Source organism: Salvelinus namaycush, chromosome 1, assembly GCF_016432855.1.
Source record: "Salvelinus namaycush isolate Seneca chromosome 1, SaNama_1.0, whole genome shotgun sequence".
NCBI lineage: Eukaryota > Metazoa > Chordata > Actinopteri > Salmoniformes > Salmonidae > Salvelinus > Salvelinus namaycush.
In genome coordinates, this window is record NC_052307.1 from 33979664 (window position 1) to 33994680 (window position 15017).

At 42.5% G+C, this 15017-nt stretch overlaps 1 protein-coding gene across 2 annotated transcripts in view; it reads right to left on the bottom strand.

Annotated features, from left to right (window-relative positions):
- Window positions 1-2199: 2199 nt before the first annotated feature.
- Window positions 2200-15017, bottom strand: part of LOC120037739 (hexokinase-2-like) — a 62418-nt gene continuing 49600 nt past the window's right edge. The window contains exons 8-18 of one of the 2 annotated variants that reach the window (XM_038983743.1): window positions 14403-14564; window positions 13862-14095; window positions 11501-11805; window positions 10773-10921; window positions 10556-10675; window positions 9740-9835; window positions 9394-9493; window positions 9065-9248; window positions 5123-5278; window positions 4562-4798; window positions 2200-2731 (exon numbers count right to left, since the gene is read on the bottom strand). In XM_038983743.1, coding sequence (XP_038839671.1) covers window positions 2587-2731; window positions 4562-4798; window positions 5123-5278; window positions 9065-9248; window positions 9394-9493; window positions 9740-9835; window positions 10556-10675; window positions 10773-10921; window positions 11501-11805; window positions 13862-14095; window positions 14403-14564 — 1888 coding nt within the window. In that variant the 3' untranslated portion in view covers window positions 2200-2586. The remainder of the gene's footprint in view (window positions 2732-4561; window positions 4799-5122; window positions 5279-9064; window positions 9249-9393; window positions 9494-9739; window positions 9836-10555; window positions 10676-10772; window positions 10922-11500; window positions 11806-13861; window positions 14096-14402; window positions 14565-15017) is intronic. The other variant, XM_038983807.1, reaches the window with a different exon arrangement.

Genomic DNA, 15017 nt, shown 5'->3' on the forward strand with positions numbered 1-15017 from the left:
GTACAGATCTTGACCACCAAAGTCCATTTGATGTCACAAAGCTGTCCAATACTTGAAAAATAACCACTCATGTTGTGCTGGTTTCCAGAAGAGGCCTGCCAAGTCTGTTGATTCATCCAGCTGTAACACATATAATTCACTGGCTAGTATGCAAAGCAGTAATTGTTTTGTTTCAAAACATCTCCTGCCATGTCACTGATGCGTCGTGAAACAGTGTTGTTTGATGAAGTCATTATCTGTATAGTTTTTTGGGGCCTTTTCCCCCAGCATTGTCCCAGCCATATCTGCGGCAGCAGGAAGAACTAAGTCTACCACAATAGTATGGGGCTTGCCTGTCCTAAGCCACTCGGTGGCTCACCATATAAGACGCTTCTAGCCCCTTCTTATTAATGGTATCTGTTGCTTTTACTACTCGAAAGTCATCTTTATTCTCGCTCAAAACTCCCATGGCTTATTTTTGAAATTGTCATGTTTAGTTTCTAAATGTCTAAAACAAGAATGGTTTCCCGCGAGAGAGTAACGGTTAATGTGACTGGATGTTAATTATTTGACTAGGCTACCTGTATTTGTCATTGTGTTATTTTGCACAACACTAGATGGTTTCATTTTATTTTTGGCTGAGGCTAATCAGGCGAGAAAAAAAACCTCACCCAAATGTATAGCCCCGTTGGAAAATATAACTGTACTCTTTTTCAAAAGGAGGCGAGGAGGATGCGAGCAGTCGTTAAACCAATTGTAAATCTACCATGTGCACTTTCTCTATTCCCCTTTCCTCCATTCCTCGCATCCTCTCTCGACTCCTTCTCAAAAGGTCAAAGGTCCCCCCTCAGGTCCACCTTCTCCTCCAATACAGTTGATAATATGGAAAGAAGATACTGTATAATGCTAGGAAAAGCAGAAAGAAATGTAGATTAGAGCCATGGACAATCATTATTTAATTTTCTATTTCACCTGCAGACAAACCAGGACATACTCTAAAATAAGGTGTATTCCAATCGATATTTGTCTGTTTGAATTCACAATTTAGCCTCACTTCTAGACTCCCACTTTTCATTAGTTAGAGATTTATTGAAACAATACATTTCTTAAATAAATTAATGTACCGTTCTAGTTCTAACAGTGTTCTAGGCATTAATGGACTTGGTACATAATAAGTACGGTATTGAGGCATATTCTGTTATGTTAATGGAGGGAAGTACTATTGGAATCTGTTAAAATACTTTAGCTGTGCTTGATTGAGCTTGCCTGTTGCAATGGACCCAATAGAAAAGTCCCAAAAGTTCCAACTTAACCCACCTGGCACTCCAGGTAGAGTAGAACAAATGCTCAAAAGTATTTGAAAGATTTCAAATATATCAGATTCTGAACCCAGGTGTGGTTTCATTCCTAGTACAGCAGTCACCATTCTGAAGAGGAGCTGTGTTCGAATACCCATACGAACATACTATATTTAATGAGTATATACACACACACCGCACACTATTAGTTCATTTTAATATAGTGTAAACAAACGGTAATCCTTTCAGTTGAGCGTACTAGTGCTTCGCCTGTCTACCTGAAGTTGATACTGTTGCTATGCAACCTCTTGCTAGCTTGTTAGCATAACAAATGACTAGCTAGACATTTTACGATTTTGGGTGTGTTCGTAAATTCAATCCGTTGTCCGTTTGTAAATTCTGAGCTTTTCTATCTCAGAGCTTTCAAGGAGTAGGGATGATCCGAGCGTTCGGACCCCACAACGGCAGTCAAGCACCCAAGCTAACTGGCTAACTACTGGCGAACACAAATGAGAGACCACCTCACTGACCATTTTACTCATCCTAGCTGAGTTGATTAGGCTGTTTTCATGTTATTTCATGTTATCCATGTTATCCAGCTGCTGGCAATAATTTAATTCCGCTTTTTTTTGCCGACGTTTACTGACACCGGTCATATTCAACGGGTGTTGAGCATTCATAAAATTAATCTATTATTCTGTGCTCTGGCACACGCAGACGAGAGTGCGTTGAAATCAGAGTAGATAGCTAAGAATGATGTGAATAATAAAGTCCATAATGTTGGGTAGATAGATAGCATATAGGTAATATACTGCCTGGCAACTTCGATGTATTAGTAACCAACTAATGTTAGGTAACTAGCGAACATAACGGTACTGCTGTAATGCTATGCGGTTTGTAAGGATAGCGTGGCTAACAAATTGTCAGCCAACATATAACTTATTTGAAAAGCCATGACTTTATTACATTGATCAACATTTTCACATTTGTCATCATTAGTTAAAGCAATGAATTTGTATCTGCTCTCGTTGGACTTCGGCTGCATATTTTCCACCATTTTCTTAAAATCTGAAAAACGTTGGCACAGCAAATCTCTAAGTAAGAAGTCCGTTGTGCTCCTTTTCCAGTATCCCTTTGTCATCCTGTGCTGTCCCTGTTGTGACCCCGCCCATGTCTGTGTCCCAAATGGCCCCCTATTCAGTACACTACTTTTGAGCATAGGACACTGGTCAAAGGTAGTGCACTATTTAGGAAATAGGGTGCCAATTGGGACGTAACCCTTGTTCTCTGCATCCCCAGAGCCCCTCGCTCAGCGCTGTCCGGCGTCTCGGATGCGACAGGCCACCGCCGTGATGAGAGCCGCCCCCTTTCCACTTCCGTCCTCTGATTGGAGGAAAGTGACCTCGCACTGAGGCGCCAGGTCCCTGACCGTCTCATGCATGATGCTGGAGAAGCTGTGAAGAGGAGAGATAAGGAGAGAGATCAGAGGCAGGTTAGAATGTTCTTACTGAGAACAGACAATGGACCAGAAGCTGCAGGGAATGAAGGGGAAGTGAGTTCATATGGCCAGGGACAAGAGAATGAGGCAAACCCATAGGCAGATGTACATGCAGGCACTGTAAAAAGGTGCTGTTAAAAGGTATGAGGCTAGACTTATATATTTATATCATGTTACATCCTTATTCTTAAATGGATTCAATTGTATATATCAACATATACACACAATGACAAAGCAAAAACAGGTTATACATTTTAGCAAAATGTTAAACTGACATATCACATTTACATAAGTATTCAGACCCTTTTACTCAGTACTTTGTTGAATCACCTTTGACAGCGATTACAGCCTTGATTCTTCTTGGGTATGACGCTACAAGCTTGGCACACCTGTATTTGGGGAGTTTCTCCCATTCTTCTCTGAAGATCCTCTAAAGCTCTGTCAGGTTGGATGTGGAGCGTCGCTGCACAGCTATTTTCAGGTCTCTACAGAGATGTTTGATCGGGTTCAAGTCCGGGCTCTGGCTGGGCCACTCAAGGACATTCAGAGACTTGTCCCGAAGCCACTCCTACGTTGTCTTGGCTGTGTGCTTAGGGTCGTTGTCCTGTTGGAAGGTGAACCTTTGCTAAAAAGTCTGGAGGTCCTGAGCGGATCTCTGTACTTTGCTCCATTCATCTTTCCCTCGATCCTGACTAGTCTCCCAGTCCCTGACGCTGAAAAACATGCCCACAGCATGATGCTGCCACCCCCACGTTTCACCGTAGGGATGGTGCCAGGTTTCCTCCAGACGTGACACTTGGCATTCAGGCCAAAGAGTTCAATCATGGTTTCATCAGACCAGAGAATCTTGTTTCTCATGATCAGATTCCTTTAGGTGCCTTTTGGCAAACTCCAAGGGGGCTGTCATGTGCCTTTTTACTGAGGAGTGGCTTCCATCTGGCCACTCTACCATAAAGGCCTGATTGGTGGAGTGCTGCAGAGATGGGAGAACCTTCCAGAAGGACAACAATCTCCACAGAGGAACTACAGAGCTGAGTCAGAGTGACCATCGAGTTCTTGGTCAAATACCTGTTTTCGCTTTGTCATTATGGGGTATTGTGTGTAGATTGATTAAATACAAAATAACCTCATCAATTTTAAAATAAGGCTGTAAAGTAACAAAATGTGGAAAAAGTCACAGGGTCTGAATATTTTCCGAATGCACTGTGTGTGTGTATATATATATATATATATATATATATATATAACACAATCTATCTATTTATATCTCACACCAATTAAACTCAAATTCTTATCATTATTGAAAGGAGATTAGGTTTGTAAATGCATAAAGAAACCATGTGTAACATTTTAATTAACTACATTGATGTTTGCATTTTACCTACGTAACCACGAAATGGAAACCATGGAAACAGCGCCTCAAAGAAAAACTTATGTTCGAGTTTCTCAATGTTTATCCTTTTGGCACCCACTAATTTTATTCATAGATTCATTAAGATAAAAGGGAAAAGTAAGAGCAAAGTAAAGGCTATAAACTAAAAACTACCAGCGGCCTACAGTTAAATGTGCAATTAACGTCTGCGCCCGTATTTAAAAAAAAAGTGTACGAAAAACCGTGCTGATCTAGGAGTAGAGTACACCCAGTTCATATGTTTTTCATTGTAATCGAAAAGGTAAAATCCTAAAATCAGCACTCATACTCTGAGACGATTCATGAATACAGCCCCTGGAGTATAGCTTTAACCGGACTCTCTTTTTGTGATAATACTATCTAATAACCACTCACTGTGGATGTAGTTTGTAGAGCGTTCCATCGACACCCACTGTGATTTTGAGCTCGGAGAGGTTGCGGTTCTGCCGGATCTTATCGACCACAGCGGCCAGGCCGGCACCACAGAGTTGGGCAGCGCGGCGAGCCACCACGCTGCACACCTCCTTCACCAGGATACTGTCGTCACACGTAGAACTGGTCAGACCCAGGTGCTGCAGGATGGAGCGCACCTGCCTCAGGGCCAGACGGTCACTGACAGGGGGGGGGGGGGGAAGAGACAGGCAGGCACTGACTGTTACAGACAACAGTCAAATCATTTTTGTGATCATGAAGTGCACACAACATTGTTCTCCATCCTATGCTAGACATTTTGGTGTCTAGGAGGGACATAATATTGAAATCCAATAGCTTTGAATCCCTGAAAAAGGGACGCAGACGTCGCTCCCACCATGGCTGTTAACCTTTTTAGTGACACTTCTCCAAATCTTCCTTTTGCTCATCAGACATCAACACTAGATAGTGACTGAAGGCATAATTGCCACAAACATTCCCAGACAAGCAAACTGACAGACTCACCTCTCGATCTGGGAGAGGAACTTGGTTTCAAAGATGCCTCTGGTCTTGAGCCTCTCAGAGAGTTTGCCTCGGAACAAAAGTCCCTTTGCAGTGAACTCCAGCAGTACGTTCCTCACTATCTCCCCAAGGTACATCCCACTGATCATCTTCTCATACCTGAGAGAGAGAGAGAGAGAGAGAGACTTGAATCCCGAGGCTTACTGCTGAATCCTGAGGCTCACCACACTTCAGGTTTTATTGATGAAAGCGTTATTGCACTGGTGCGTGTAGTAGTCCCAGCTAGGTTTACAAAAAAATGACAGCAATTTTCTGCTATTTTGGTAATTAACAGACAATATATGTTGGTATTTTATACTTTAACTATTTTGTTATATATACACACACATAACCAGTCAAAAGTTTGGACAGACCTACTCATTCAAGCGTTTTCTTTATTTTTGACTATTTTCTACATTGTATGAAGACATCAAAACGATGAAATAACATGTGGAATCATGTAGTAACCCAAAAAAGTGTGAAATCAAAAGACATACAAAGCTGTCATCAAGGCTACTTTGAAGAATCTAAAAAAAAAAATGCTTGTGCTTCTAAACTCAGCAAAAAAAGAAACGTTCTCACTGTCAACTGCGTTTATTTTCAGACAAAACCGCGACTCCTCAGTGAAGAGCACTTTTTGCCAGTCCTGTCTGGTCCAGCGACGGTGGGTTTGTGCCCATAGGCAACATTGTTGCCGGTGATGTCTGGTGAGGACCTGCCTTACAACAGGCCTACAAGCCCTCAGTCCAGCCTCTCTCAGTCTAATGCAGACAGTCTGAGCACCGATGGAGGGATTGTACGTTCCTGGTGTATCTCGGGCAGTTGTTGCCATCCAGTACCTGTCCCGCAGGTGTGATGTTCGGATGTACCGATCCTGTGCAGGTGTTGTTACACGTAGTCTGCCACTGCGAGGACGATCAGCTGTCCGTCCTGTCTCCCTGTAGCGCGGTCTTAGGCGTCTCACAGTACGGACATTGCAATTTATTGCCCTGGCCACATCTGCAGTCCTCATGCCTCCTTGCAGCATGCCGAAGGCACGTTCACACAGATGAGCAGGGCATGTTTCTTTTGGTGTTTTTCCAGAGTCAGTAGAAAGGCCTCTTTAGTGTCCTAAGTTCTCATAACTGTGACCTTAGTTGCCTACCGTCTGTAAGCTATTAGTGTCTTAATGACCGTTCCACAGGTGCATGTTCATTAATTGTTTATGGTTCATTGAACAAGCATGGGAAACAATGTTTAAACTCTTTACAATGAAGATCTGTGAAGTTATTTGGATTTTTACGAATTATCTTTGAAAGAATCTCCTCTGTGGAGATGGGAGAACCTTCCAGAAGGACAACCATCTCTGCAGCACTCCACCAATCAGGCCTTTATGGTAGAGTGGCCAGACGGAAGCAACTCCTCAGTGAAAGGCACATGACAGACCGCTTGGAGTTTGCCAAAAGGCACCTAAAAGGACTCCGACCATGAGAAACAAGATTCTCTGATCTGATGAAAACATGATTGAACTCTTTGGCCTGAATGCCAAGCGTTATGTCTGGAGGAAACCTGGCACCATCCCTACGGTGAAGCATGGTGGTGGCAGCACCATGCTATGGGGATGTTTTTCAGCAGCAGGGATTGCGAGACTAGTCAGGATCGAGGGAAAGCTGAATGGTGCAAAGTACAGAGAGATCCTTGATGAAAACCTGCTCCAGAGTGCTCAGACTGGGGTGAAGGTTCACCTTCCAACAGGACAACGACCGTAAGCAAACAGCCAAGACAATTCAGGTGTGGCTTCGGGACAAGTCTCTGAATGTCCTTGAGTGGCCCAGCCAGAGCCCAGACTTGAACCCGATCGAACATCTCTGGAGAGACCTGAAAATAGCTGTGCAGCGACACTCCCCATCCAACCTGACAGAGCTTGATAGGATCTGCAGAGAATGGGAGACACTCCACAAATACAGATGTGCCAAGCTTTTGGCTTCATACCCAAGAAGACTTAAGGCTGTAATCGCTGCCGAAGGTGCTTCAACAAAGTACTGAGTAAAGGGTCTGAATACTTATGTAAATGTGATATTTCCATTTTTTATTTTTAATAGATTTGCAAAAATCTGAATACTTTCCGGATGCACTGCACATACACTGAACAAAAATGTATAACGCAACAATTTCAAAGATTTTACTGAGTTACAGTTCATATAAGGAAATCAGTCAAATTAAATAAATTCAGTAGGCCCTAATCTATGGATTTCACATGACTGGGAAAACAGATACCTTTAAAAAAGGTAGTGGCGTGGATCAGAAAACCAGTCTGTATCTGGTGTGATCTCCATTGCCTCATGCAGCACGACACATATCCTTCACATAGTTCATCAAGCTGTTGATTGTGGTCTGTGGAATGTTGTCTCACTCTTCAATAGCTGTGTGAAGTTGCTGGATATTGGCAGGAACTCGAACACGCTGTACTACACTTTGATCCAGAGCATCTCAAACAAGCTCAATGGGTGACATGTTTGGTGAGTATGCAGGCAATCGAACAGACATTTTCAGCTTCCAGGAATTGTGTACAGATCCATGAATTATCATGCTGAAACATGAGGTGATGGCGACGGATGAATGGCACAACAATGGGCTTCAGGATCTTGTCACAGTCTCTGTGCATTCAAATTGCCAAAGATTAAATGCAATGCTGTCCGTAGCTTACGCCTGCCCATACCATAACCCCTTGCCACTATGGGGCACTCTGTTCACAACGTTGATATCAGCAAACCGCTCGCCCACACGACGCCATACAAGTGGTCTGCGGTTCTGAGGCCAGTTGGACGTACTGCCAAATTCACTAAAACGACTTTGAAGTCTCCTTATGGTAGAGAAATTAACATAAAATTCTCTGGCAAGAGCTCTGGTGGACATTTCTGCAGTCAGCATGCCAATTGCACGCTCCTTCAAAACTGTTGTGTTGTGAAAAAAAACTGCACATTTTAGAGAGTCCTTGTACTGTTCCCAATACAAGGTACACCTGAGTAATGATCATGCTGTTTAATCAGCTTCTTGATATGACACCTGTCAGGTGGATGGATTATCTTGGCAAAGGAGAAATGCTCACTAAAAGAGATGTAAACAAATTTGTGCACAAGATTTGAGAGAAATAAGCTTTGTGTGTGTTTGGAATATTTCTGGGATCTTTAATTTCAACTCATGAAACACTTTACATGTTGCATTAATATTTTTTTAGTGTATTATTCATTTATTATCTCCGTCTAGTCGATAGCCCATATGTTCGAGAAAATAGTATAATAAATGAAAAAAAATATTCTAAAAACAATGTCCTTATTTTCTATTAACACCGCAACTCTTCCAACTATTTACTTTTTTCACAATTGCCACCAGTTCAACTCCAAAACATTAACAAATACATTGACATAGCAAAATAAGTAAATAAAATGGATGTCATGCTAAAATCGTCATATTAACACCAATGGTATTGACTAAGTTGGTTCATATTTAGAATATATATATATATTTTTTTACAGCTGTCATTCTTTAAAATTTAAAAATAATCTAATTTAATATATTTCACATTGATAAAGCCACACAGAGGGCCAGAGATAATTACAGACACCTGTGATAATCTGAAGTACCCAAAATGGCCACTAGATGTTTTGTGATAGATTACACAAATTCTGGTAGTTTACTGGTAAATTTGGAAAGTTTCCTTTAATATACCTTCCCTTTGCAAACCTAATCCCAGCCTCCAAAGACACATACATCAACTTTAACAAACAGTCCAATAAATCAACAGGAAGGAGATTTAATTTGTTCAATTCAGCCTCCGTAAATCAGCACCCCGACTAAAGGTCTCTTTCTTTCTTTTTCTTTCAACACCGCTATAAACACCGTTATAAACAAACAGTAATAGGCTACCTCTGTTTGCCAGGGTTGGTGGCACAGTCGTCCACGGCTCTGTCGAATTCTGTGCTGAAGTCGTCCAGCTCCCCGTGGTCCCCAAAGGCCCCCCACTCCATGTTAACACACATCCTCCCCTCGTCCCCCTCCACCAGCTCCACATTCTGCATTTCCTCCATGTAGCAGGCATTAGTGCCAGTACCTGGAGAGAGGGGAAATGTGTGTGTGTGTGTGTGTGTGTGAGAGAACAAGAGTGACAGACACTCAAAGAAAAAGGCAGTTATTGATTTCTTACAGACTGTGCTTGTGATTCAGAAAGAACAAACAGTAGGCTATTGGAGACTCACCTACGATGAGGCCCACCTCACACAGTGGGTCTTCGTAGCCACAGGTCATCATGGTGCCCACAGTGTCATTCACCACGGCAACCACGTCCAGATCAAACTCCTACAAAAACATCAACACAAGGACTTACGGATCACTAACATGGAACCCTTTTTCATAACCAAAGGATTTCAGATGGGTATACTATAATATCAAATTCCAAAAAGTTACGGTTGGTGTACTTTCATGGTATCATATTCAATTTTAAATGGATTTGAGATCCTACAGGTACTGTAATGTGTAACAGCGTTTTGATTCTGGGCAGTGTAGGATTGTGACTAAGCCCAGTGGGTGGGTGTGACCTCTAACCTCTCTGCGCTGGATAGCATCCTTCAGTAGACACACAACATCCTCTCCCTCGCAGCCGGTAGCTTTGAAACCCTTGGTCCACTTTAGCAAGATACCCTGAGGAGGAATGGACATCACATTAGGAGGGCAGGGGATGGGCATCTTTACCTGGCCCTGAGCAGAGTGCTGGTTAGTCTATACTATGTCAGGACGTGTCATAATTCCTATAATAACTACAACCTAAAACTTCTTAACTGGGAATATTGAAGAACTGGGAATATTGAACCACCAGCTTTCATGTGTTCTGGGCAAGGAACTTAAACTTTTGTTTTTTTACATGGCACATATTGCAATTTTACTTTCTTCTCCAACACTGTGTTTTCTGCATTATTTAAACCAAATTGAGCAGGTTTCATTATTTATTTGAGACTAAATAGATTTTATTAATGTATTATATTAAGTTAAAATAAGTGTTCATTGTTCATTCAGTATTGTTGTAATTGTAAGTATTACAAAAAAAAAAAAAAGGCTGATTAGTCGGCATCGGCTTTTTTTGGTCTTCCAATAAATCAGTATCGGAGTTGAAAAATCATAATCGGTTGAACTCTACTACAGACGCCTATAGAATGTGTGAATAGACCATGTGATGCACTTCGTCCACTCCTGTCGGCGCTTGTCCTTCCAAGCTTTGCCATTTGAATGAACAGGTGCAGACAGAGCACATTGACTGTTCTCAAGTGTTTTCAACGTTCTGTCTGTGAGAGGTTCAGCAGTGGTTCAAGCCATCCAAAAACGATGTTTAAAACGACTTTTGCGTGTGCGTGTTTGCTTTGTTACCTGGTCCAGTTTATTCTGATGGCAGGGGAAGGAGAAGGTGAAGCCAAGGGGCAAGGAAGCTCCTTTCATACCCATGTACTCCAGGAAGTCAGCGATGCAGTGCACTATGTGGTCAAACAGCTGACAGAGAACAGACCGAGAGAGATGTGTCAAATGACCAATACAGTGGACTGGGACTGTGACATAACAGATATTGAGACAGACATTTCTGGTTTACCTCCTCTCCAGTGCCCTGCATAGCCTCCTGGGGGATGGCGTAGATCTTGTTGTGCATCTCCACGCTGCGTCTCTTCCCGCCCCGCACGCGAACCAGCAGAACTCGGAAGTTGGTCCCACCCAGGTCAAGGGCCAAGAAGTCACCGTGCTCTGATAAGTTCAATGAGTCAGACAATCGGGAAGGTAGCTAAGCAAGCGCGATAACACTCCTACATTTAACTTAACACATATATATATATCTTTTTTTAAACATTTAGCAGCTTGAGCGTTATGGTGCCTTGTTTAAGAACGGAAGTAGGTGAAGTAGGTTGTCAGCCCTGAATTTCCAACCGGTAACCCTCTGATTGCTGGCTGACCACCCACCCACACATCCCAGGTACAGGTGGACTGTTCCTAAGTGAAATTGGTGTATTGATTTGGTAAATTCTTAACTACATGCAACAGCTTACGGTTTCCTACTCCTCAATCTCCTGCTAAAGTCCTTCCAAGGACATCTGTCTATTTTCCAGGATGTTCAATCAAGGGCTTTCTGAAATTCTAAAACTTAAGAATTTTCAAGGCCCATGGTGGGTACCCTTCAATCTCCTCACAGACACACACATTCCTCCCATCTCCCTCCCCTCTGACCTTCTAATCCAATGTTTTTTGAGAATGAGCCGAGAGGACACGAGGAACTGCAATTGAGATTATTCCGCAGATACCACCCCTTCCTATGCTGAACCTATATACCTGTGCCGTCAGGGGTAGAGCGGACGTAGGTGGGCAGCATCTTGACGGTGGCCTGGTCATGACTCTCCTTGGCCAGGCCCCTGTTAATCTCCTCTCCCATCCTCCTCTTCACCTCCAGCAGCTGCTCCCGGCTCAGACGCAGGGTGTCCAGGATACGCTGCCGCTCAGCATGTTGGGTAGCCAGCCGGTACGCCACTGCCGTCACCATGGCCGCCCCCTTCCCGCTGCCGTCCTCTGAGCGCAGAAAACGCACGTCGCAGTCCGGCACCAGCCGCCGCACCATCTTGTGGAGCCGCCGCGCAAACCTGGGCGAGGAGAGGCACAACTTTACTTTTAAGCTTATAAAAATGTTAAAAGGTTTAATTAGCTATTAGTAAACTAAATACAATTTGTTCATGTTTCTTATTAGTGAATACATGTGTATAAACCATTCCTTACTTGGTCTTGTAAATTCAATTGGCACTTGAGATTTAAGGGTAATTTCCATTGCAATTCCCCTCATCCAGTGTAATTTATACAGAATAAAAATATAAAAACGCAACATGCAACAATTTCAAAGACTTTACTGGAGTTACAGTTCATATGAGGAAATCAGTCAGTCAATTGAAATCAATCCATTAGGTTCTAATCTATGGATTTCACATGACTGGTAATACAGATATGCAGCTGTTGGCCACAGACAAAAAAAAAAAAAAAAAAATAGGCCTCAGGATTTCATCACTGTATTTCTGTGCATTCAAATTGCCATTGATAAAATGCAATTGTGTTTGCTGTCTGTAGCTTATGCCTGCACATACCACAACCCCTCACTACCATGGGGCACTCCGTTCACAATGTTGACATCAGCAAACCGCTTGCCCACACGACGCCATACACATGGTCTGTGATTGTGAAGCCGGTTGGACATAGTGCCACATTTTCCTAAAATGATGTTGGAGGTGGCTTATGGTAGAGAAATACATTCATGAGGTCTTACTCCAAACGGGCGGCGGTTCGTGTACAAAATATATGATTACTGTGTGAGTAGTTTCTAAATGTACCAAAGTATTCTCTCTCTCTCTCTCTCTCATAACAAGCTGCAATATTGTGTCAGTCTGCTAGGGACCTGTTTCTAATGAATTAAGTGTGTATGTTTATCCTGTGTTATCATTTAGTTAGCTAGTAAACAAATAATTAAACCAATTTGTGTAGTACTGAATCATAAGGATGGGGTTTTGCAGATGCAGGAGGTTACGACTGTTCAGAATGATGATATGTTTTTATGATTAATGAGTTGACCCTTTATGGATATAATAGGTAAAGACCTTTAGAGTTTAATTTGGGAGATGATTAAAGTTAAATAAAAAAATAAAAATAAACCGCTCTCGTGGTGCCCCAATTCCGAATGAGTTAATTGTTGCATGATTAATTTAAAAATAAAATTGGTAACAATTAAACATCGTTAGTTGATTAGATAAATAACAGTCAGATTAATGAGTAAAGTAAAGTAAAGTAAAGTCACAACAATAGTTTATTCTAGGAAAATTCCTATACTTCACAGTGAGTCATGGCTCTGGTGTGAAACTCAAGAGTTGTAGATGGAGTGTCAAATTGAGTGAATACATTTGAATGAAATGTGATATTGTGCAATTGCATTTCATTTTTGATGTGGTGAAAGGACTGGAGTAGTAGTGTATTTGAGCCTTGCGCTGCTTAAGATCTATAGTGTCCACAAGGGATAGAGGATATGAGGGAAATGGTAGCACTTGATTTGAAGGTCTTATTTTACATGGTGTAGAATCTTAAATTTGACCAGTTTCTCACAACAGGAAAATAATCCTGCAGAAACAGGAAATCTGAATTAGTGTGAATTATAATTAATAAACATTTTTGTTGGGATGGATACATTTTTGTAAGGGGAAATCAAGTCAAGTGGAAATTACAAAGCCTTTCTAAACGAATACACTAAAAGTTTGCTGCAGGAAATTTCCTGAAACAACAGGGTGATCAAATTAAAATCCAACATCTGTAGAACAGGATGAACTGAAAGCCAACCACATTCTTGACTGGCATTTGAGATGAGGGTCAGTTCCACTGTAATTACACTGTGCAATCTAGTTTAGTTCATTCTAATGCCATAGAAGAGCAATTATTCTATACTTCAGTGAGTAGTAACCAGGAGTGGTGTGTCACAGAGAAGATGTAGATTACCTGAGTATCAAGTACAACACTTCATCTGTTCTATCCTGAATTGGCGGGAGCCACAATGACAATATCATTGATCCCCACTCTGTTAGAGATAACCCCAGAGTACAGCATCTCAAAGCTCACACACACACTTGGGCTAAAACACATGCGACGCACAAGGACAGCTCCACTCACTGTGGGTGGTTCTTGTAGACAGAGCCGTCCACTCCTATGGTTGTCCTCAGCCTCTCCGCAGCCTTGTTGTCTCTGATCTGTCTCAAAACAGAGACTAGCGTGGCAGCACACAGGTGGGCGGCCCGCGTCGACACCACCTGACACACCCTCTGAGTGGCCACACAGTCCTCCCCAGAGGGGTCCAGGCCCAGCCCCCTCAGCACCTTCTCCGCACTCACCAGACCCTCCTGGTCTCTGCCAGAAAGAGAGCACCACCTCAGTTACATATTGGCTTAAAAAAGTATAACATTAGGTTTGGTACTTGCTCTTCATTATCATCATCAGCAGCATCATCACACTCATTATCATCATATTCATCATCAGCAGCAGCATCATATTCATGATCATCATCATTAGCAGCAGCATCATATTCATGATCATCAACCAAGTTATATCAAGATACAAGACGGAGTCAAAGAAAGAGCCATGTCATCTATTATTTTATACTTTGATTAAATAGGCCCACAGTCAAACACATATACTGTACACTCATACTACTGACTTGTCGTTTTCGATGGCGGAGACGAAGCTGGTCTGGAAGTGTCCTGTGGTGAGGAGGTCAGGAGTGGTGTGACCCTTGAACACCAGGTCTTCCTTGGCCATCTTTACCAGGATCAGACGCACCAGCTCCCCCATGTACATCCCACTGATCATCTTCTCAAACCTACACACAGGCACGCAAATCCTGTCATGATTACTTGGTTGGTACAGGCGAGCACATCAGCGGTGGAGCTCGAATGATTGCTCTCGGTCTCATGGAAATAGTTTGTGTTTAGCTGTACTAGTTGGTTGTTCAATCTTGTTTCTACCGATGTAATTCATATGGAAAACAGCCCAAGCTGCTGCTATAGCTTGCTAGATAGCTAGTCTGTCTGGCCAGAACAGTTGTTTGGTGGTATATTTGGCCTGACTTGCGTAGTGTCAACTTCAGCTGTCACTTTCACTAGCTAGCCATGCAGACAACCAGCTAACTAGCTGCCAAAATGGAGATCAGAGTAATGTTGTGTTTATCTGTTAGGCTTAGGGTATGGTTTGTCATGTTCGCTAGGTACAGATATTCACTGTTATCCTAAAATTTGACACCTTAGCTGTCGTGTTAGGGTAGAAGTCCGCACAG